This window comes from Salvia splendens, chromosome 13 (genome assembly GCF_004379255.2).
Source record: "Salvia splendens isolate huo1 chromosome 13, SspV2, whole genome shotgun sequence".
Classification (NCBI taxonomy): Eukaryota; Viridiplantae; Streptophyta; class Magnoliopsida; order Lamiales; family Lamiaceae; genus Salvia; species Salvia splendens.
In genome coordinates this window covers 13,891,928-13,915,838 of record NC_056044.1, presented here as the reverse complement: position 1 = coordinate 13,915,838, position 23,911 = coordinate 13,891,928, and the positions used below count along the sequence as shown (strand labels likewise).

Below are 23,911 nucleotides of genomic sequence, written 5' to 3'. Positions count from 1 at the left end.
AAATTCAAATCCTTAGGTCCGATAATGGGGGGGAATATGTCAATACCCATATGCAACAATTTTTTGCAAAACACGGCCTTATACACCAAACCACTTGTCCTCACACACCCGAACAAAATGGGGTAGCAGAAAGGAAAAATAGGAAGTTACTTGAAATGACACGAGCCCTCCTTATAGACTCTAAAGTCCCAAAATCCTTTTGGCCTGAAGCCTTAGCCGCATCTGTCTATACACTAAACCGACTCCCTACAAAAGGCCTTGACCGAAAATCACCCATCCAAGTCCTATCAAGTCACACAAAACTACCATTACCCCTAACCCTTGATCCTCGAGTATTTGGGTGCTCTGTCTTCATTCATATACCAAAACATGAAAGAACCAAGCTCTCTCCGTGTGCTGTGAAAGGGGTTTTTGTGGGATATGGGAAAAATCAAAAGGGGTACCGTTGCTATGACCCAAAATCAAAACGCATGTTTATTACAATGAATTGTGACTTTGTCGAAAATGAGTACTTCTACAACCAACTTAGCAGTCAGGGGGAGAAAAATCAAACAGATACCTTGAATGACCCGCTAAGTTTGTTGCCTAACCCCATTCCTACTCCTAGTCCTACTTCTAGTCCTGTGCCAAGTCCTGTTCCTGAAGTGGATCCAACAGAGGAGGTTAGCTCTACCACCGAGCAAGTCTCAAACACACCAGTTGGGTACATCGAGCCTGGTAACATATCCCCAATCGCCTTATCTGATAATCCTGAGGTAAGGGAATCTTTTGAGCCTAGTGAATTACTATCGATTGAGGCTAATCATGATCATAGAGAAGGATCAACTGGTGAGGAAGGCGAAGGATCTAGCACAGAACAACCAAAATTGCCTCCAAGGACGAACAGAGGAGTTCCACCGAAGAGGTACTCCCCGGATTGGAAGGGACGAAAGACACAATACTCTATTGTGAATTCCGTGAAAGCTCATATGACCGAAATGGCGAAGGTTTTTGAAGCAGCGCTGTATGAGGAGGAAATTCCACACTCTGTGGAAGAAGCAATGAAGCATAAGCATTGGAGGGATGCCATGAAACGAGAGATGGATGCACTGCTAAAGAACAACACTTGGGAGAAGTGTGCATTGCCAGAGGGGAAGAGACCCGTTGGATGTAGGTGGATCTTCACGATCAAAAGGCGAGCTGATGGATCCATTGAGAGGTACAAGGCTAGACTTGTTGCAAAGGGATACACCCAGACCTATGGGGTAGACTATGCTGAGACTTTCTCACCTGTGGCGAAAATGAGTACAGTTCGAGTTCTACTAACTGTTGCCGCAAATCAGAATTGGCCACTTCACCAGTTTGACGTAACCAATGCTTTCCTCCACGGAGAATTGAAGAAGGAAGAAGAAGTGTACATGGAGGTTCCTCCTGGATACTCAGACGAGTTTGCACCAGGGCAAGTCTGTCGCCTGAAGAAGACCTTATATGGACTAAAGCAGTCCCCAAGGGTATGGTTCGGAAGGTTCTGTCAAGCAATGGAGAAGTATGGCTACCAGCAGAGTAACTCAGACCACACTCTATTCCTTAAGAGGGAAGGTAACAAAATGACGTGTCTCCTTATATATGTGGATGACATGATTATTACAGGAAATGATACAGAAGAAATCGAGGAGCTAAGAACAAACTTGTTTAAAGAATTTGAGATGAAGGATCTGGGAGCGCTGAAATACTTCCTCGGAATTGAAGTACTAAGATCTAAAAGGGGCATATTCTTACGACAAAAGAAATATGTGCTCGATCTTCTGACAGAAACCGGCTTACTTGACTGCAAGCCCGCCGAGACGCCTATGGTACAGAATCACGGCCTGAAGATAGAAGAAGGAGCACGGGCCACAGACAAAGAACGTTATCAACGCTTAGTCGGAAAGCTAATCTACCTAGCCCATACCAGACCAGATATAGCCTATGCGGTTGGGGTGATAAGCCAGTTTATGCACAACCCACAAGAGGAACACATGAATGCAGCAATGAGGGTGGTAAGATACCTGAAGGGCACAGTAGGGTATGGAATTTTACTGAAGAATGAAGGGCACCTAGAAGTCTCAGGATACACTGATGCTGACTGGGCGAGTAATCCGATCGACCGAAAGTCAACTGCCGGATACTTCACATTCATAGGCGATAACCTTGTCACTTGGCGAAGCAAAAAACAGAAAGTAGTGGCACTTTCTAGCGCTGAAGCAGAATTCCGAGGGGTAAAGAGCGGGATCACTGAAATCCTATGGATACGGAGACTGTTGACCGAGATTGGCTTTCCGCCCACCCAGAAAAGCAAACTATTCTGTGACAACAAAGCAGCAATCAGTATAGCTGAGAACCCAGTCCAACATGATCGAACAAAACATGTGGAGATCGACCGCCACTTCATCAAGGAGAAGATAGAAAAAGGAATCATTGAGCTACCCTTCGTTCGCTCAGAAGACCAACTGGCAGACATTCTAACCAAAGCAGTCAACTCAAGGATGTTTGAAGAAGTACTAGACAAGCTAAGTATCGGAGATGCCGTTACTTAGCTTGAGGGGGAGTGTTAGAATATTCCATAGAATATGGGAATAAAATAACTGTAATTAGGGAACAAATCATAGGATTAGTATGTAATTGATACAATCATAATTAAGGGGATCTCCTTCCATATGTAAATTAGGGCAACTCTCTATATTAAGAGAGTTGCTCCATTCGATCAATAACATACACAGAAATTCCTCCAACCATGTCTTCTATCGTTTCTTCCCTCTCTCGGTTATCACAATTCAGCAGCGTCGACGGCCGATTTTATCTGGGTTCCTAAATTGCCCTCCAATTTTGAGTATATTCTGTCAAAGCTGCCTGATCAGGCTCTACGGGACAAGGGGAAGATGGACATCTACGCCCGGCTGTGCAGGCCCATCACCTTCGATGGTGACACGAAGGTGTGTGAGCGTTTTTCTTCCTTTTGTTTTGAGAATTGATTTCGATTTAGTAGGATTCATTGTGGGTTTCAGTTATGGGTGTTGTAAAGTTGGGATTTTTATGGATATTTTGTGTTTGTGGAACAGGAAGTGTGGATTGATAAGAGAAGTGGAGGCGTCTGTTTGGCAATATGACTTTCCTTCTCGTATATGTGTGTTTGTGTGTGTGTGTGTGTGTGTGCGAGAGAGAGAGAGAGAGCAGGAAGCATCTATACCTTGTTTATGGCATAATTCATTTCTTGATGTCTATGCAACCTTTCTGTCAATTTGTTGGTTATATTCTGTTATTAGTGGAGGAGAGTATCCAACTCTGAGCTAATGTTAGATGCGTGTGTGTGTGTGTGTGTGTGTGTGTGAGAGAGAGAGAGAGAGAGAGAGAGAGAGAGAGCATCCAATTCTGAAAATATGTCTTTACTATCTGTCTGGAAATTGATTACATAGTGTTGTTTATGGGAGAGAGCATCCAATTCTGAACTATCTATCTGGAAATGTGTTGATGTTGTGAATGTGTATGTAAACCAACCTTGATATCATTTGCCATTCCTCATTGCTGCAGATTCCAAACAGTGGCATACCTTCAGCAAATCTGGTGGCTGCAAGTGGACGGGGAGCTCGACTTCCAGCTCCCCAAAGGGACATACAGTCTCTTCTTCCGACTCCACCTAGGGAAAGTCGGTAAGAGGCTAGGCCGCCGTGTCTACAATCACGACAATGGGCATGGCTGGGACCTCAAGCCAGCACAGTTCCAGCTGAATGGCCATCGTGCAGTCACCCGCTGCATGATCGAAAACTTAGGAAACTGGGCCAACTACCACGTTGGGGAGTTTGTTGTTGAGGACCCAAACTCATCGACCAAGGTCAAGTTCTCCCTCACTCAGATTGATTGCACACACACCAAAGGTGGCCTGTGTGTGGACTCTGTGCTGGTACGTCCGAGTAGTTTAGGGAAGGAGGTCCTCTCCGTGGATGGCGAAACGTGTAGGAAGCCTTTTGTTGGTTGCTGATGAGTGATGATAGAATTAGAGGTGATTGGTAGGAATTTGAGATGTATATATCTGCAATGTTTTCATGTGTGTTCTGTGATTCTTGCAATTTTTGGTGGTAGTTAGATGGATGCATCTTGTGTGTAAATATTCAGGAAGTCTGATGTTACTTTTTTGACAAGATTAAGGTTTTTGGTCTCTGGTTCTTTTGAGTCTTGTTTCAATTGTTGAGGAGATGAATTGTGATTTGGAAGCAACATGGCGTGTGTTGCAAATGTCAAGGATATTATTGATGAAGTTTTGTTTGGAAATTGTATCTTGGAATGTCTTGGAGAATACAAATTAGACTGAGCTGTACATGCAACCCACTCTTTCAATCAAGATTACATTATTACACCATATTATTAAGATTAAATCAAATTTAAACACTTTGAAAAGTGCCTTCAAGCATCCCCTTTAGGTGTATCATGTATGAAATAAAATTTGCACTATATTTCATTGTAAATGTGAAGAACGAATCTATGGTTGTGATGATCGAAAAGGAAATTAATGAAATGACAAGATGCAAGGAAGAACACAAGCGAATTACGTGGTTCGGCGTAAGCCTACATCCACGGGCAGAATCTGGTGTGTTTCTTTATTGATCACTCGAGAGATTACAAACACAAGAGCACTCAAAACTCTCAAGAATTTACAAGATGGAAAACCCTCAACTCGCCCGAAAACTTCTTGCTTCGAGAGCTAAAAACGCACAGCTGAAAGATAACACTTCCTCTCTTGAATTCTCTCTCTATCACTTTTGATTTCTGTTGTTGTTAGTTCTGGAATGAATCGCAACTTCCTTAAGTAGTACCGATCAAGAAAAACCGCCGAACAGTTTCCTTTGCCGAACAGCTTCTTTTTCCGAACAGCTTCCTTTGCCGAACAGCTTCCTTTGCCGAACAGCTTCCTTTTGTCCGAACACCTTTTGGCGAACACCTTTTGGCGAACACCTTTTGCCGAACACCTTTTGGCGAACACCTTTTGGCGAACACCTTTTGCCGAACACCTTTTGGCGAACACCTTTTGCCGAACACCTTCTGGCGAACACCTTTTGGCGAACACCTTCTGGCGAACACCTTTTGGCGAACAGCTTCCTTTTGCCGAAAACGGTTATAACCGTTTCCAACGGCTAGTTTCTGTTTCGGTTCCCAACGGCTATTTCCTGACTTGATTCTTCCACCAGCTCAATCCGATCTTGATGAGCTCAAACACTAACAAATCCTCCACCTCTGAGCAATCTAAGATCCATCACCACCAGTTCCACCTTCCTTCCCATACTTACAAATTTCGGACCACCCCAACCAAATCCAAGCAATGTCGGAACTTGGATCTCGGTAGGGCTTTAGTAAGTGCATCAGCCGCATTGTGCTCGGTGCTGACCTTCTCAATCTTCACCGCACCCTTCTCAACCTCATCTCGAATGAAATGCAGCCTCACGTCTATATGTTTGCTGCGTTCATGATATGTCTGATGTTTCGAAAGACAAATCGCGCTATTGCTGTCGCACTTGATCACAACATTCTCTTGCTTCACCCCAAAATCACCAACTATACCCCTAAGCCAGAAGCTTTCCTTTACTGCCTCAGCAAGAGCTATATACTCTGCCTCCGTCGTCGATAGAGCCACCACGGATTGGAGATTAGACTTCCAGCTCACCGCGGAGCCGAACAAGGTAAATATGTACCCAGATTGTGAGCGCCTATTATCAAGGTTAGCTGCATAATCTGAATCGCAAAACCCAATAATGCTATCCTTATCTCCTTCATTCTCTGATTTGAACATTATTCCCAGATCACTACTTCCTTTAAGATACTTGAGAATCCCTTTCAAAGCCAACCAGTGCTCTCTTCCCGGACAGGACATGTATCTGCTCACCACGCTTACCGCATGAGAAATATCAGGCCTTGTGCATATCATCATATACATCACACTCCCAACTATGTTGGAATAAGGTATCTGGCTCATCTCTCTTTCTTCTTGCTGATTTCTGGGACATTGTGATTTGGACAGCTTAGTCTGTTGTGATAGTGGAACTGAGGTTGTTCTACTCTTGTCAATCTGATATTTGTGCAGTACTTTCTGAATGTAGCCTTCTTGGGACAACCACAACATCCTCTTATCTGCACTTCTGAATATATCCATTCCCAAAATCTTGCTAGCACTCCCCAGATCCTTGATTTCAAATCCCTTTTTCAATAAGGCTTTCACCCTATCTAGCTCCTGTCTATCTGGTCCAGCAAGCAAGATGTCGTCTACATATAATAGCAAATACACAGCAGGTCCCTCAGACTTTGATTTGAAGTAGACACAACTATCATAACTGGAATTTATAAATCCCATACTCTGCATATGTTCATCAAACTTGATATGCCATTGTCTACTTGCTTGCTTCAAACCGTATAGACTTTTCTTTAGTAGACAAACCTTATCTTCACTCCCATGTATCACAAATCCCTCTGGCTGATTCATGTATATAGTTTCCTCAAGCTCTCCATGAAGAAAGGCTGTCTTCACATCAAGTTGGTCCAAAAACCAACTTCTTTGAGTAACTATAGCTAGCAAAATTCTGATTGAGGCATGCTTTACCACTGGAGAAAATACTTCATTATAGTCTATTCCCTCCTCTTGTGTGAACCCCCGAGCTACAAGCCTAGCCTTGAACCTAATCTTGTTCCCAACCTCCAATTTTTTCTTGTATATCCACTTACAACTCACTGGTTTTTGTGTGGAAGGTCTCTTCACAAGCACCCATGTCTTGTTTTTGATCAGGGACTGTATTTCATCTATCATAGCCTCCATCCACTGCTTGCTCTCCTTAGAACTCATAGCTTCCTTGAAGCTTGAAGGCTCTGCATACTCTATGTTTTCTGCAACACATAGTGCATATAGCAAGTATTCTTCTTCACTGTATCTTGTAGATGGTTTAGGGATTCTTCTGACCCTATCTCTGGCTAGAACATAGTCACCCAAATCCTGCTGCTCAGGGTTCAACACATCAGCACCTGCTTCTTCTTGTTCACTATGATTTCCCATCTGCTGTTCAGGCTCAGCAGTTCTATCTGCTCCAGAAACCTCCACCTGAACTGATTCCTCAGCCTCCTCAGGTTCTGGAACACCCATCTCCACCATCCTCTCAGGCTCTGGTTCTTTCTCAGAATGAGATGGCCTCTGGCTCTCTTGAGCCTTTTCCAGAAATGGCATCCTACTTTCTTCAAATTGCACATCTCTAGAGATAATAACTTTCTGATTTCCTGGCTCTATGCACCACAGCCTGTAGCCCTTCACTCCCCTTTGGTATCCAATCATCACACATCTCAAGGCCCTTGGCTCCAACTTACTTTGCCTGATGTGTGCATAAGCCATACAACCAAAAATCTTCATATTCGAATAATCCATGGCCTTTCCATACCATCTCTGATCAGGAGTGTCAAAAGCTATAGCTGAAGAAGGACTTCTATTGATGAGAACTGCTGCCATACTCACAGCCTCACCCCAGAATCTCTTAGCCATTCCAGAGCCAAAGAGCATACATCTAACTCGCTCTAGGATGGTTCTATTCATGCGCTCAGCGACTCCATTCTGTTGGGGATTAGATGGAGATGTCCTATGCCTCTTCATACCTTTCTGCTTGCAGAAAGAATCAAACTCCCCACTCAGAAACTCCAGCCCATTATCAGTTCTTAAACACTTCAAAGAACACCCTTTCTCCACCTCCACTTCCCTACACCACTCCTTGAATTTCATGAATGTCTCTGACTTTTCCTTCAAGATAAACACCCATAATTTTCTAGAAAAATCATCAATAATGGATAGAAAGTATCTACCTCCACCCAATGAAGCTGGTGTAGCTGGGCCCCACAAGTCACTGTGGGCATAGTCTAGTGGTGACCTTGAGCTGTGAATTCCTCTCCCATAGGGCAGTTTCTTACTCTTTCCGAGCACACATTGCTCACACAAACCCAACTGCTCATTGGGATTTTCCAGCTTAATCAGCTCCTTCTTGGCCAATTCTTTGATTCCATTTTCTCCCAAGTGTCCGAGTCTGAGATGCCACATTCTTAAGTCTAATACCAGATTCACAGATCCAGTAACCACACTTGCCTTTAGATAGTATAGGCTTCTCTTTCTCTCAGCCATCATAACAACATCACCATTCTTGACGATGTTCATAATCCCATCAGACAATATGCAATTATATCCTGCTGCATCCAACACTCCAATAGAGATCAAATTCCTCTTAATCTCTGGAATAAACCTCACACCAGTGAGTAACCTGATGGAGCCATCATGAAGTCTAAGCCTGATGGACCCAACTCCTCTGATTCTGCATATCTGGTCATTTCCTAACAAAACTGATCCAGCTGCATTCTTGATTTCCTCAAAATGACTTCTAGTTGGACACATGTGGAAGCTACATCCAGAATCCATGATCCATGGAAGTTCTTCCATGTCCTCAGTCACACACAGAGCCTCCGGGACCACCAACTCTTCTGCAATATCAGCATTGTTCTTGCCATTCTCTTCCTCGGCCTGCTTCTTCTTCCAAACCCAACAATTCTTCTTTATGTGGCCTGGTTTCTTGCAGTGATGGCATGATCTGGTCTCTTTCCAGTCAGCTGTCTTGTTTTTCCATGGCTTCTTCTGTGACTTTCTTTTCACATTCTTCTTGTGATCAGTAACACTCAGACTCTCAGACACCATTTCAGTGGACTTTGGATTAGATTTCTGGATTTCCTTGAGCTTTAGAGCAGAGTACACCTCTTCATATCCAATCTTGGACTCTCTACCAAGAAGTATAGCATCCTTGAAATGCTCATAACTTGGTGGCAAGGAATTCAACAACATCAGAGCCTTGTCCTCATCTTTAATCTCTTCATCAATGTTCTCAAGATCATCGATGCACTTCCCAAATTCTTCGAGCTGTTCCAACACACCTTTTCCATCAGCAATCTTGAAAGTGAGAAGTTTCTGCTTCAGGTGCAGCCGATTTGCCAAAGATTTGGCCATGTATAATGACTCCAACTTGGACCAAACTCCAGCCGCTGTCTCCTCCTTTGAAACTTCTCTGAGGACTCTGTCATTGAGGTTGAGTATCAAGGTACTATATGCCTTGTACTCTCTGTCTTGAGCCTTTGCCTTCTCCTTTTCATCAGGCTCGGGCTTCTCCCCCTCATTACTGCCTCCACCATTTAGGGTTTCCCATAAACCCTGTTGCATCAAGATTGCTTTCATCTTCAGCCTCCATAGACCAAAATCATTTCGGCCTGTGAACTTTTCAACATCAAACCTTGCTGCAGCCATTATTCAAACAGGTTGAGCGCCTTCTTGAGGACAAAGAAAGAACTCCCAAAACTTTGTGCCTTCTCGATCAATTCAGTGGGTGAAGTTCCCACAGACGGCGCCACGTTGTGAAGAACGAACCTATGGTTGTGATGATCGAAAAGGAAATTAATGAAATGACAAGATGCAAGGAAGAACACAAGCGAATTACGTGGTTCGGCGTAAGCCTACATCCACGGGCAGAATCTGGTGTGTTTCTTTATTGATCACTCGAGAGATTACAAACACAAGAGCACTCAAAACTCTCAAGAATTTACAAGATGGAAAACCCTCAACTCGCCCGAAAACTTCTTGCTTCGAGAGCTAAAAACGCACAGCTGAAAGATAACACTTCCTCTCTTGAATTCTCTCTCTATCACTTTTGATTTCTGTTGTTGTTAGTTCTGGAATGAATCGCAACTTCCTTAGGTAGTACCGATCAAGAAAAACCGCCGAACAGTTTCCTTTGCCGAACAGCTTCTTTTTCCGAACAGCTTCCTTTGCCGAACAGCTTCCTTTGCCGAACAGCTTCCTTTTGTCCGAACACCTTTTGGCGAACACCTTTTGGCGAACACCTTTTGCCGAACACCTTTTGGCGAACACCTTTTGCCGAACACCTTCTGGCGAACACCTTTTGGCGAACACCTTCTGGCGAACACCTTTTGGCGAACAGCTTCCTTTTGCCGAAAACGGTTATAACCGTTTCCAACGGCTAGTTTCTGTTTCGGTTCCCAACGGCTATTTCCTGACTTGATTCTTCCACCAGCTCAATCCGATCTTGATGAGCTCAAACACTAACAGTAAATTAGGAACCGGAAGATACCTGTTATCGGGGACGAAGAGATCCACGCCAACGGCCGGGATGAAAGCGATTCGCAGCGCCACCGCCCCATCATCAGCGGCGAGCAGCTCGACATCGAGGCCCATGCCGCGCTCTATACAGGCCGCACGAAGACTACGCGCCTCCTCTTCATCGCGGATAAAGGAGAAGCTTGAAAATGAACTCAATGCTTACAGGGTAGACTGTCTACGCTCTTTTATCATTTTATGTTGTTAATCTTTAGTTTACTGCTGTACTGTCGATTGAATTTAATAATCTTGTGTGAAGTTTACCATGATTTTACAATTTAAGATGTGATCGTTGGTTTTATTTGCAAACTGTAGAATAGTTAATTTTAGGGTTTAGGGTGGGTTTCTGGAAAACTAGCTGTAAGGAAAATTGAAAAGGGAAAAAGTTAAGGAAACATTGTCTGGCTTTGGAAGGTGGAATTTGCTACTGGTTTTGGGTAATTTGTTCATCTTCTCAATATATTTACGGTAATAGACTGCTGAACTTGCTCCTAACTCTTGATAGTGCTGGATGTTTCTGATTTGTTGATTGATTTACACTTGAATATTCAGCTTTCTGAAACTCTTGATAGTAAAATAATGATGTCAAAATTTTCCAACTTCAGGTAGCTAAGTTATTAGCAGTCCTTTTAATGTTCTGCTTAGCACCCTTACTCTAGTTTTATCTTTTGCAGACAAATTTAATCAAGGAGAGCACTCGGATGGGGTATAATGATTTTGGGGATATCTTTTATGCACACGGCAGGCTTGGTGAAGCATTTAAAAATTATGTCCGCACACGTGACTACTGCACAACCCCGAAACATATAATTCATATGTGTCTAAATGCAATTCTGGTTAGCATTGAGATGGTTCAGTTTACTCATGTTACAAGTTATGTTGGAAAGGCTGAACAAGCTGTAGATGGCTTGGATCCTGTTACAATTGCAAAACTACGTTGTGCTGCTGGATTGTCTCACCTTGAAGGGATAAAATATAAGCTTGCTGCTCGAAAGGTTTGTCTAAGAAACATTATGTTTCAAGAAACATTTTGTCTCACCAGTGAATATATTGTTTGCTGTGGTTAAGCAAGCAATGTGGAAAAGGCAGAAAATTTGTGTTGGCTGGCTGGCTGCTAACTTTGTTATAGGTAGAATCTCTATAGAGACATACCACCGATGGTTGAAATGTGATAGAGAATTTTGAAAACTAATGATTTGAAGTCATGAAGTAGTTTATTGAAATATACAACACCCTCTATGGTGCTTTAGATTTGAGAGTATCATTGTTGTTGCTGCATATATTTTCCCTTGAATATTTTAATGATATCTGCAGTTCCTGGAAGTTGGCCCAGAACTTGGGAACAACTACACTGAAATAATTGCACCCCAAGATGTTGCAACATACGGTACTCTCTGTGCACTCGCAAGCTTTGACCGATCAGAACTGAAGGCAAGCTTTTACCTTGTTTTTATTGTTCTTAAGTGGTCATTTTCTGTGATTCAGGGAGTTTGTAACATGTAAATTCTTACCACTTGAATTGTTTCTTTTTGCTAGAGCAAAGTCATCGATAACACTAATTTCCGGAATTTCTTGGAATTGGTACCCGAGATAAGGGAGCTCATTAATGATTTCTATACTAGGTACTGAGTTTACGTTGATCACACCATGAGAAACATAAACTAGGTCCCTGAGATAAACAGATAGAACAATTTTTAAAAAAACCCCTAGCTCTGCAGTGATTCATCATGATAGAACTAAATAAAAATAATAAGCTGTCTGAACTTGCATCTCTAGTTCCTTGTTTGACTTGAGATATTTTGTTTTACTGTGCAGCCATTATGCTTCCTGTCTGGAATATCTAGGAAATCTCAAGACAAACTTGTTACTTGATATCCATTTACATGATCACGTGGAAACTCTATACGAGCAAATACGTAACAAGGCTCTGATTCAGTACACGCTTCCTTTCGTCTCTGTGGACCTTAATATGATGGCAAATGCCTTCAATACAAGTGTTACGGGCCTGGAGAAAGAACTTGAGGCCCTGATCACTAATGACCAGATACAGGTAATCATTTGCATCCGCTGCTTGTATAAATACATAGCTTCATTTTTGGCACTCTATGGTAAACATGTTTCTTATGTGTGCGTGACATCTACTGGCATGATCCTGCAGGCTCGAATTGACTCCCATAACAAGATTCTTTATGCTCGGCATGCTGATCAGAGGTATGGGACGTTCCAGCGCGCCCTGCAGACTGGCAATGAATTTGATCGTGAACTCAGAGCAATGCTTTTGAGAGCAAACCTCATCAAACATGATTACAACCTTAAGGCACCGTGGAAATATTAAGCCGAGGTCTGTATGAAAGGGATAGCTGCTACTTCGATGGAGGTTGAAAATTTGAAGCTTGGAAGATCACAGGCTATGGAAGAGGACTATAGACATTGTTGTATAGCGGACGATTGCTTCAATCATATTATGCTTTCAGTAAAAGGGGAATTAAAAGCCATGGGAGCTTGTCGGGATATGCAAACCACATTGATATCTTGAAGATTTTCAACTTGGACGTTCAGAGCAATTTGATTTGTAATCATTGTAGATTCTGTGTTCATAGTTTGAGATGTTACTTAATTTGGTCTCTTTCTTCCATGGCTATTTGGTGTTTACCGATGTTAACTGGTGCAAAAAATATTAATGCTACTATATGGTGATAAACAACTATCTGAAATTTCAGTTAAAAAAAAATTACTCTTCCGATCAATTAATGGTATGCCTAAAGCAAGGAAACACTTTTATTAATCAATGCAATCTAAGTTAAAGCAAGATGACATAATCACTTCCATGGAGTCTAGTTACATTGTTTCTTCTGAGAATGTGGAATTGCATCAGTTTCTTCTCAACTAGCTCGAAAAAGAAAACGGCACCTTTGTTGATGGAATGAACACCATAATATTTCTAACACGGGCAACAACATGGAATTAAATTAACTCAAGCCCAAAGACCCCCCCCCCCTTCTTCTTCTTCTCCTTCCCTCCCTCCTAGTCGACGCCCCCCCCCCTAAAAGTGGAGACCCTCCAAATCTCCAGTTCTTCACCTTCTATCTTCCACCATCAATGCCTACAAACCAAGAGTCACCCACCACTTCTTCTTTTACCTCTTCTCTAACTCCTCACAACTTACACAAAAAAAGAAAGATTGAGAGAGGGAGCCGAGAGAGAAATCGAAGGCAAGAGGAGGAGGATCCTTTTTCACCATTCTCGTTCATTCACCACCAAAACCAACCAAGTTGAAGGTGGTTCGCACGCACGCTAAAAGTCGGAACGAGGAACTATTTACGGAAATCCTAAGCTTTTGAGGTGGGCTTTCTAACTAAGTATTTTGTGAACATTCGAACTAAATTATTTTCAAGAGCTTGCGATTTATTATATTCGGTTTGAGCATCTTTTAAAGTGATGAATTGCTTTCTAAGTGTGATTGCCAAGTATTATTTCATTCCATGACGATGTGATATATGTGTTTAAGGTGTGAAAGTGATGGTCATATGTTGTGAATTGATTGTAAAAGTGATAGCTTTTGAGTGGTTGTGAATTGCTCAACTTTGTGGATGTGATATGATGATGCTCGACCTTGACAGAAAAATGAGTTATGTTTTAAATATGTTTTTGAGGAAAAATAAAGTTTGCAAAGGATATGTCATGCCATGTTTTTGTTTTGGAGAAATGCCTATCTGTTTGTTTAGCAAGGGAGCTGTCCCTACTAGACCTATTGAAATCGAATTCGGGTCTGACTGGGGAGTGAGTCCCTACTCAGGCTAGTGTACACCAATGGGGATCGTGAGCCGTCTTTTGGGTCGGCCGGTCTAGTGAACGAGTTTGCGGCCACATTCTCGTTCACAGGATGTTGATGAGATTGATGTTGATGTTGATGATTGCTTAGTGGGGAGTGAGTCCCTACTATGAGTTTAATCGAATTCGGGTCCTAGCAAGGGTGCGTCCCTACTCGGACTAGTGTACACGATGAGGACCGTGAGTCATCGAACGGGTTGGCCGGTTTTCGTGTTCGTGGTAAGTGGCCCCTTACACGGCACCCTAAAGAACATATATGGCAGTTTCTTAAGTAAATTAAGGAGAAATGATTGTTTTTGAAATGATGAGGAAATGATTTTAGTGTTTCTCAGCCTTTTAAAGTAAAACCCGAGTTTCACTCAACGATGGCTTGACATAACTTAATTGATGAAATGTATTTCGGGCATGAGTTCACTGAGTGCATCAAGTACTCAGCCCCTGCATATGTTTTCCCTATGTGCAGGTTGGGCGTGGACGGGGGACGGAGGATGTTGAGCATTTGGACAAAGACAGTATTCAATAAATGTTCCGGTTGCTATTGTGTCTTCATACATAGTAGTAATCAAACTCTCAATTGCTTCCGCTACTCTACGTTTTAAGAATTTATTTTATTTGTCAAACTATGTCATTCATGTTATGTACTTTCGGGATTTGAAACCTTGAATTGATAATGGAATTTCGTCTTTTGATCTACATGTCGTACCCCTTGATTGTTTCCCCTTTCTTCCCCGCTTCTTAATTCCCCCATTAGTCGCGACCCACCGTGCTTCTTATCCTTAGGGAGTGCGGTCGTGAGAGTAGAATAATGTAATTTTCCTTTGGGGGTAAAAAATATATATGTATTACTTTTTTAGGACCCTGATCAATTCCCACTATTGCTTATAATTAGAGGTCATATTTATTCTTATATTTTGTTCTGTTATATTTTCTTGTAAGAAATTTTTCTCGTAAGAAATTAGCCCGTGATAATGTTTATTGGCATGTCTTCATAGTGCTAACATTACTATGTGTCTCACATTATCTATTACAATAAAGTTTATTTTGTCTAGCGTATTAAAGTGTCTCAGTCTAAATAAATTTTAAAAAATAGAAAATTCTCATAATAGTATTTTGAAAGAGAGATGTAAGAAAAAAGCATTTGTAGTAAGCTTGATAGCCACTTTCTTTGATTAGGTGTTAACATGCATTTAGAAGGCTTTCTTGATAGTATTACCTAACCTCAATAATGATATATTCCTTTCCTTCCTCCACCAACCCCTCGTCCCTTTTCTTTTCTCTTCAGCTATACAGTACTTCCTCCTTCTCTAAAAGTTTGTCTCATTTTTTCATTTTTGTCCGTCCCTCAAAGTTTGTCCCATTTAACTTTTTACCATTTTTGGTAGTGGACCTCATATTCCACTAACTCATTCCTACTCATATTTTATTATAAAACTAATATATAAAAGTAGGACTCACAATCCACTAACTTTTTCAACTCACTTTTCATTATATTTCTTAAATCCCGTGCCGTGTCAAAGTGAGACAATATTTGGGGGACGAAGGTAGTAAATTTTAATTTGAAATTCAAGATTGTCATTTTGTGTTAATTGATGCAATGATTTTGCATTTAAGCTTCATGTTACTCTTTTATGGTTATTTTTTATAGTACTCGTATTTATTGTCGCTCTTCAACTTAAAAAAAATCGATGTATCTAGATTCATTTTTGTGACAACAACTCTTTGATTGATACTGATAGTATTGTAAAAATAAATGCATATCAAGTAGCATAACTTCTTTTCACATATTCACATACAAAATAGCTAGCATTTAATGCATCGGTCACCATGACTAATTTTGGTCGAATTCAACGTGCTATTTGGAAAAGAAAACAACGGTTTTGATATGAATATGTTTATGTGATAATTTAAATGATTTATTTCCACATGCATATATTTGAAATTCAAACTAGTGGTTAGCAGTCAGCACTAGGTTACTATTTTGATGCTTGTTTTAAACCATTAAATTCTAATTTATTTATTACTCAGTATAATTATATTGTTCTTATATTCTGTACAAATTATATTAATAATTTATAAACTATATTGCGTTATGAATAAACACAAACAATCTCAATAACAATAGAAAATGTGTTGCAACTTACATAATTCAATATAGTCTATAAATTTATCGCCATTTTTAAGATACTAGGACCATGAGACATTGATGTGAGAGGGAAGATTAGTATAATATATAAATTGGAAGAAAGCAACTAAGCACGCATGAGATAAAGGAGGTGTGTAAGGTTCCAATTGATAGTATCACGCTTCTAATAAAGACATATGTCATGATTCTAATTTTTAAGCTTATTTGTGATAACTATATTTAGCATAGAATCATCATGTTGATTAAAACACCAAATCTAGCGAATGATAAACGGAATTTGTACTTAGAGCGTCCACTATAACACGCCCGCGGCTATAGCCGCGGGTTGGGGCGGTAGGCGGGCGCGCCATAGTGGCGGAGTTGTCCACCCCGCGGGCGGACACCATTTCCGGGGCGGTAAGCGGCGGACGCGCGATCGCCGACTCCGGGGCGAGGACGCGGCTGAGGGTGGCTGAGAGAGAAGGAGTGGGGCTATAGCCGCGGCTGTCTATTGCTATAGCCGCGGCTGACGCGGCGGCGCGGCGGTTCGAGAAGGGGGGCGGCGGTGGGAGGGGGCTGTCCGCCCCCTATAGTGGACACCCTTAAGCCCTAATTAACCACTGTTGTATGTCTCTCACTCAAATAATTACAATCGCACTCTATATTACTTTTACTGACAACCATCTTGCTTTTCAATGATGACATTAACATCATACATAAAATATACTACTCCATGGGTGTCACTAATCTAAAATTGTTGTTTCTCAATGATGTGGCCATGATTCCTCATTATTAGAATGTACTGGTAAATAAATACAGATAGAAATAATTTAAGAAATATGATTTCTATTTTATATATTAATCTCATAATAAAATCTGAATAAAATGAATTAATAGAATGTATGATCCATTTATCAAAATTAGTAAAAAATAAAATGAAACATGTATTTATTTACCCATAACAAGGAAATATAAATCGATAATCGTGGGCGCATATAGTATAATATAAATAAATTTTGAAAGATTAATCTATCCATCACCGTGGTTTTACATATAAAATATATGATTCATTTGATAATGCTCTTATAATTATTGTACTCCCTTTATTATTAGTTAAATCATCCCCTCTCTAGAACAAATAGAATGACATAACAATGCAAACCTATTTAAATATTGAATAAAACCTCAATTTTATTAAAATATTATTTATAGCTAGTCATACTACGACTACATATCTTTATTCATTTACCAAAGTCTAAAACAAAAATAATAATTTCATACAAATATAAAGCAAATATAAAGTCATTAGGTAGGTAGGATCCCTCCGTCCTATCCGGTTTATGCATCATAAATTTATTCAAGGAGTTGTAAACTAAGTCCAAATTAGAACAAGAAAAAAAACTACTAAAGCTAATTTCCCTCTCCACCTCTCATTTTTATGAATTACTACTATGATTTTATATTTATCACATCCCAATAAAATACTACATTCGTTCGGTTATAAATGACATGTGTATTTCTTTGATTGACCCATTATAAATTTTAGTTAAGGTGTTAGATTTTGATATAATCATATTTGTAAGAATTGATTTTGGAATATTCCTATTTCCTAAAACGGTAGAAGTATCTACTACTATTGTTGCACGGTCAACTATTACAAATAAATGATTTAAAAATAAAATTGAAATAAAGTGCAATACCCAATAACTAAAGTAAAATTAATAAATCATAAAGTTATTTATATGGTCATATTATTTATTTATTAAAAAACAGCTAGAAACGGTCTATCCAAAGAAAAGAGAAACGCCGTTTGCCTTGGCTTTATATGTGCAAATTATATTCCTTTGGCAATTATATTTGAAATATTTTAATAATTATTGAAATTAGTTAAAACGAAACTGCTATTTCCTACCAATAAGAAAAGAGAATACGGTATATTTTATAATTAATTTTAATTAGAAAAGCTGAAACGGACGATCCGAAGAGAAACCTCAATTTGCCACAATTTTCTCTCACTAAAACCCTCTTCTCTGTCTATATACTTTGCACTGTTCCTTCTCTCTCTACGCATATCTTCTCCTTGCAGACTCAGTAAAATATTCTTGCAAATAGTACTAAAATAACCCACAAATTCTATAAGCAAAAGCCGTGCTCTGTTTTTTGCCTTTTTTAATAATTCCGGTTTTTTTTATTGATATCTTAGCTCACGATCTTCCAGTTTGATTGTTGAAATGGAGGCAATTTAGAGCTCCACCCATCGGGTAAAACGCTTCCGATTTTGTTTTAATCCCTTCGTTTAGCATTTCTGCAGAATTCTCGATTTTTTCCAGCTTTGATTTTTTCCAGCTTCGTTTAGCATCAGGTAAACGCGACCCGATTTTGTTGCTTTCGACAGACCCGTGTGGAAAAAATAAAAAATTAAAGTGAAAGAGCGGGAAAAAGCGTGATTCTTTGATCATGGCTGTGGTGGAGAATGCCGGAGCTAACGCAATTGCGTCGTCGAATTACGACAACGACGCGGTGGTTAACGGGCAGGAAGCTAAGCCGGCTGATCAGAGTTTCCATAAGATGCCTAACGGCCATCATCAGCTGACTATCAATGGAAATGGGGGAACTTCGGAGAAGAAGATGGATGGGGAGGACGACGATGGAGGGGAGGGGTTTAAGAGGGATATGCGGGATTTGGAGGAAATGCTGTCGAAATTGAATCCGATGGCGAAGGAATTCGTGCCGCCGTCTCTCCGCCTTCGGTGGTGGGTCGCACAAGCTGCTGGTGCCGCCTCACGCTGCTGCGGTTGCAGCGGCTGCGGCCGGGCATTTTGGGTTCAGCACTAATGGTTTTGTGATGAAGCAGCAGGTTAACTCGGGAGTTCCCACTGCCAATTCTTTTAGAAGGGTTGGTATTTTTACGTGATCAATGATATTGTGTTGGTGTGTTGAATTCTCTTTCAAAGATTAATTTTTTTGTTGTTTCTGTTGTGTTTATTTTGCTTTGGGGTGTTGAGTTCCCACTTCCTTTTGATTGGTTGCTGGAAAATATAGGGCTTTAGATGATGAGAATGTGTTGGGTTTAATGTAGTATGGCTTGGGGTTGTTTAGTTCATGGATTTGTTGAAGCCCGAATTGTCTGGATACGAAGAAGTGAGATTCGGATATTGATTTTTATTTACTGTGAGTTGTTCAATGATTACGTATTTTTGTCTTGCTATAGTGTTTCTCTGTTGTTTTAGTTTTTTAAGAGGTTTGGTAATGGTGATGGTGTTGTGATTTGCAGAAGAAAAATGGCTTTGTTAATGGGAAGCGGAGGATGAATAGCCGAACGAGCATGGCTCAAAGAGAGGACGTGATTAGGCGGACGGTCTATGTCTCTGACATTGATCACCAGGTAAAGAGAATCTAGGTTTGAGGCCGGTTTATCATTCAATTCCTTTAAAAACGTATGAAATTTGGCGTTTTCCTGTGATGGATGTAGGTAACCGAAGAGCAACTTGCAGCGCTTTTCATTGGCTGTGGACAGGTAAATATATTTTCGCCCTCAATATGGTTACTATTTCAAGCATTAGCTACTAAATAGTAGTAATTGTTTTCCATGATTTTCATAATGAAGGTGGTGGATTGCCGTGTTTGTGGTGACCCCAATTCCGTTCTTCGCTTTGCCTTCATTGAATTCACTGACGAGGGTATGGACATTGTACCTTTTGTGTGTATTTCATTTAATTTCTAACCTTCTCACATCAAGTTGTTTGTCGCTGACGAGCAGAAGGGGCAAGGAATGCTTTGAGCTTAGCTGGAACTATGCTCGGCTATTATCCTGTGAAAGTGCTACCTTCCAAAACTGCTATTGCCCCTGTTAATCCAACATTTTTGCCAAGGGTAAGAAATTTTCTCTCCTTTTTTCTTTTACTTGCTAGACACGTGAAAGCAATAGTTAGTTCAACAATGACACGCTGAGTGTTTCTTTTTCGTGAACTAGTCTGAGGATGAAAGGGAGATGTGTGCAAGAACTATCTACTGCACAAACATAGATAAAAAAGGTACTTTGGTATTCAGAATTTTTTTCCGTGCGGTGTCAATGAGCAATTTCTTGCCAGGCACAAAAAAGTGATTTATTGTTGCTTGATGTAGGTCAATCAAGCCGACGTCAAACTCTTCTTTGAGTGTATTTGCGGAGAGGTTTGTAACTGCTCATGATACCCCTGAACAACTCATTATTGAAATTGTTATAATTCATGAAATGCATCTATTGACTCAGGTTTATCGTTTGAGGTTGCTTGGTGATTATCATCACTCAACTCGAATGGCTTTTGTGGAGTTTGTGATGGTAAGAACAACAGGCTCCCCCCTCATTCTTTATTTGTTGTAGCACGAGAAGTCATTATTTTATTGCCAAACTTGACATTGCATGAGAAAATCTATTACATTATTTGTAAATGTCGTAATGTATAGTATACTTAGCAACAGTTCTGCTGAGTGCTAACTGTTACCTTAGTCAAGAATTGTATAAGGAAAAAATTGTTGGACATATTTGAGTACCATCTTCTGTTCGTGTCTAATAAAGGAAAATCTGTTACTATTTGTGAATGTCGTAATGTATAGTATACTTAGTAACAGTGCTGCTGAGTGCTGTCTAATAGAGGAAAATCTGTTACTATTTGTGAATGTCGTAATGTGTAGTATACTTGGTAACAGTGCTGCTGAGGGCTGATCTATTCCCTTAGTCAAGAATTGTGTAAGGAAACATTGTTGCATCAAATTTCCTTTAGCACTAAATGCCAATATTTATTCTTTCAACCTATTGTTGGTTTAGCATATGGTCAACCATCCACATATTGCATGGTACCATTTCTTTTGCAAAACTTTAGTAACAAACTTTTTGACAAATCCTGACATCGCCAATCCTCTTCAACATATTCAAGCGTTATTCACTAGTTATGTCATTTGACGTGTAGACATGCTATAGCCTATAGATGGTGCCATTATGTTTCTACTTTTGTTATATATGAGCTTGCAAAATACCTTGCTTTATTGTGCCATACTCAACCATACAAATTTGTTTGGACAACTTTTATTCCGGAAAGATGCAGTGCTGTTGTTACCCATTTTATGTACATGTTTTTTCACTATCTTTTCCTTTTTCTTCACCTTTTCATTCTACGATGCTTCTTCTAGTGCGAGTCGGACAAATTAGGAAGCTAAGGAACAAATGTTAATAATCAGTGAAGAAAGGCCTTCATGATTACGGGTCTAATATATTTTGGGAGTCCATGATAGATAAATGGGTCAACCATGATATCTGTTTGATGCAATATAGAAACGTGCTTATATCTGAGAGGTTCACTGGTGAGATTTTAGACAATCGTGTCAACACTTTCGGATAATTGTCTCAGATTGTGCTGCTTGACATTAGCCCTGCCCCTATTTTTTTTCTCTGATTCATTTAAGGATAGAAGTAACAATAGTTGCAAATGTTGAACCATACGCAAATGTTGAACCATACGCCTATTTAGTGTTGTTATAGATTCAGTTAGTTCCTTTTCTTTCATTGTAGTTGGTTTTTAGCTTTTAATAAGATTCCACAAAATTACATATAATAATATTGCTTTCATTTAGCATGCCTAATATGAGTATAGTACATTAATTTTTTCAAATAAGACCACATATTGCTACTGAATTTGTATCATAAGATCTTCGTACATTCCTTTCACAGTGAACAATATATTTTTGCAACCTTATGCAGGTTTTACTCAGTTCTTCCTCTTGATTTTTGTACTTTGTTGTGACATGCAAGTGTGATCCATTTCTTATCTGGCACGATGATGTTTCGATAAGTTGGCCCCCTTCTTATGCTGTTTCCAACTAGGAGTTTTCCTACTATACTCTCTGGAGGGCTAAGAATTAGTTTCCAGTAATCTTTACAGGTTGAACGTACGACACTTTCTGGATCGGTCCTTTCTTGATACATCATCTCAACTTCACATTGTATATTCTCAATTCAGATCCTGTTTATTGTAAATCCGAATAAGTCGTGCTATTGGCATGTACGTTTGATGCAACTGATCTCCCCCTTTTCAGGCGGAGAGTGCAATAGCAGCGCTGAACTGCAGCGGAGCAGTCTTAGTATCACTGCCCATAAGGTTCGTACCTATCCATTCACTCAATCTATGCGACAGTCTCTCCTCGTGGTAAATGATTAATCCGAGATATTCGCACTTGCAGAGTTAGCCCATCTAAGACTCCAGTCCGACCCCGTGCCCCACGCCAATCCATGCACTGATTGCTCATGAAGCACCTCTTTTAAGTTATATATACATAGAAACTGATACTTGCCATGGGGTATCTATGTGTTTTTAGCTTCTATTTTTCCTATGTCTGCTTCAGATGTATGGTTTGCCTGTAGAGTACGACTATTTTCGAGGCTTTATTATGCTGCACATTACGCTGCGTTGAGCTTAGTAGGCACTTCCCTCACACTACTTCCGCTACTTTTACCACATGCTTAGCTCTCACTTGGAAGTTTTAACGATTCTCGTTTTTTGCCAAATTTTGTGGCGTTGCTTCGTCCTTGGTATTACCAATGCTTGCCTCTTATATAGCGCTTAAAATACTTTCCATTATGTTGGTTATCAGCAGATGATCATCTCAATTCGTTGTGTTTTAGGTCATAAATTGTTGGAGTTGTTAAGAACAATGAAAAAGAAGTTCTTGATTTCTTGCTCTGTTTGATTTGGGATTGCTAAGTCAAGGCTATGGTGATAGTTTTTTTTTCTACTACATATGTATGATATGACTCGATTTGTATTCGTGTTAGTGTTTAGTCTTATCGTGTTGGCTGATAGTCGGAGATATTTTCAAGGTGTAATCGGGTCGGACTGTTGTGATCTTATCCGTTAGCAGAAAGTTTACTTTGGTAGTAAGATGGATTGATTAAAACAATACTTATTTTGATAAATTAATTCTATTTTAACTATCTTCAAATATTTAATTTTACATATTATTAGGATTGATTGATTAAAACAATATTTATTTTGATAAGTTAATTCTATTTTAACTATCTTCAAATATTTGATTTTATATATTAATATTAATTTTACTAGGCAAGCTTATGGAGTATTAAATGAACCCTCTTTCCACAATCTTCTTTCACAAACTTGGAGAAGGTTACAAATTGCAAAAACAATTAGTTAAATCATTATAAAGTGCAAAATTCGTGGAAGGACGAAATCTTTGTCTCTTCACAAGTCATAATTGGTGTCTTTGTGTTCTTTTGTGATGACGACAATTTACCTTAGTGGAGAACCCACACAAATATAACAAAATAAAAAAAAACAAATAAAACAACAAAATAACCATTTATAACAATATATCTAACAATGACATTGTTTTTGGCTTCTCAACATCATTTTTGTTGAAGCAAATTCCCTTTTTATTATTTAGAAAAACAATTATAGAACCATGTACTCATAATCTATTACATTGGCAAATTAATACTAATGCAGAGTAGAAAATAAATAAGATTTCACACAGATTAGGTCAAGGTCAATACAATGACTGGTCCAATTTCCAGTGGAGTTGGGAAGTCGACCTAATGAAATTGGCAAATTAATACTAATGCAAAAACTCACTCACTCAAATACCAATCACCTAATGAAATCATTTTTAGTTCATAGTTTTTGAAGCATTTTTACTAACCCTCTTCGGTCTTCAGTTAAGACGTACTCGAGAATATTGTCAACCTCATTGTATCCAATGCTTGTGATCAAGCCTCCCGGATTCAT

At 39.8% G+C, this 23,911-nt stretch overlaps 1 protein-coding gene and 2 pseudogenes across 3 annotated transcripts; all 3 read left to right on the top strand.

The window, feature by feature from the left end:
- Positions 1-2,609: 2,609 nt before the first annotated feature.
- On the top strand, positions 2,610-4,185 carry LOC121760096 (F-box protein PP2-A13-like). Of its 3 annotated transcripts, XR_006041820.1 has the most exons (3): positions 2,610-2,951; positions 3,078-3,142; positions 3,547-4,185. XR_006041820.1 is itself a non-coding variant. In XM_042155705.1 (2 exons), exons 1-2 carry the CDS (start codon positions 2,938-2,940, stop codon positions 3,992-3,994), a joined length of 462 nt encoding a protein of 153 aa, XP_042011639.1. In that variant the 5' UTR covers positions 2,617-2,937; the 3' UTR covers positions 3,995-4,185. The 3 variants fall into 3 exon arrangements, 1 of the variants encoding a protein (XP_042011639.1); XR_006041819.1 differs by having other exon boundaries at positions 3,078-4,185; XM_042155705.1 differs by lacking the exon at positions 3,078-3,142 and having other exon boundaries at positions 2,617-2,951.
- Positions 4,186-9,743: 5,558 nt separating this feature from the next.
- Positions 9,744-12,800, top strand: LOC121760538 (annotated as a pseudogene).
- A 5,310-nt stretch (positions 12,801-18,110) lies between these two features.
- Positions 18,111-22,609, top strand: LOC121762736 (annotated as a pseudogene).
- Positions 22,610-23,911: the final 1,302 nt, after the last annotated feature.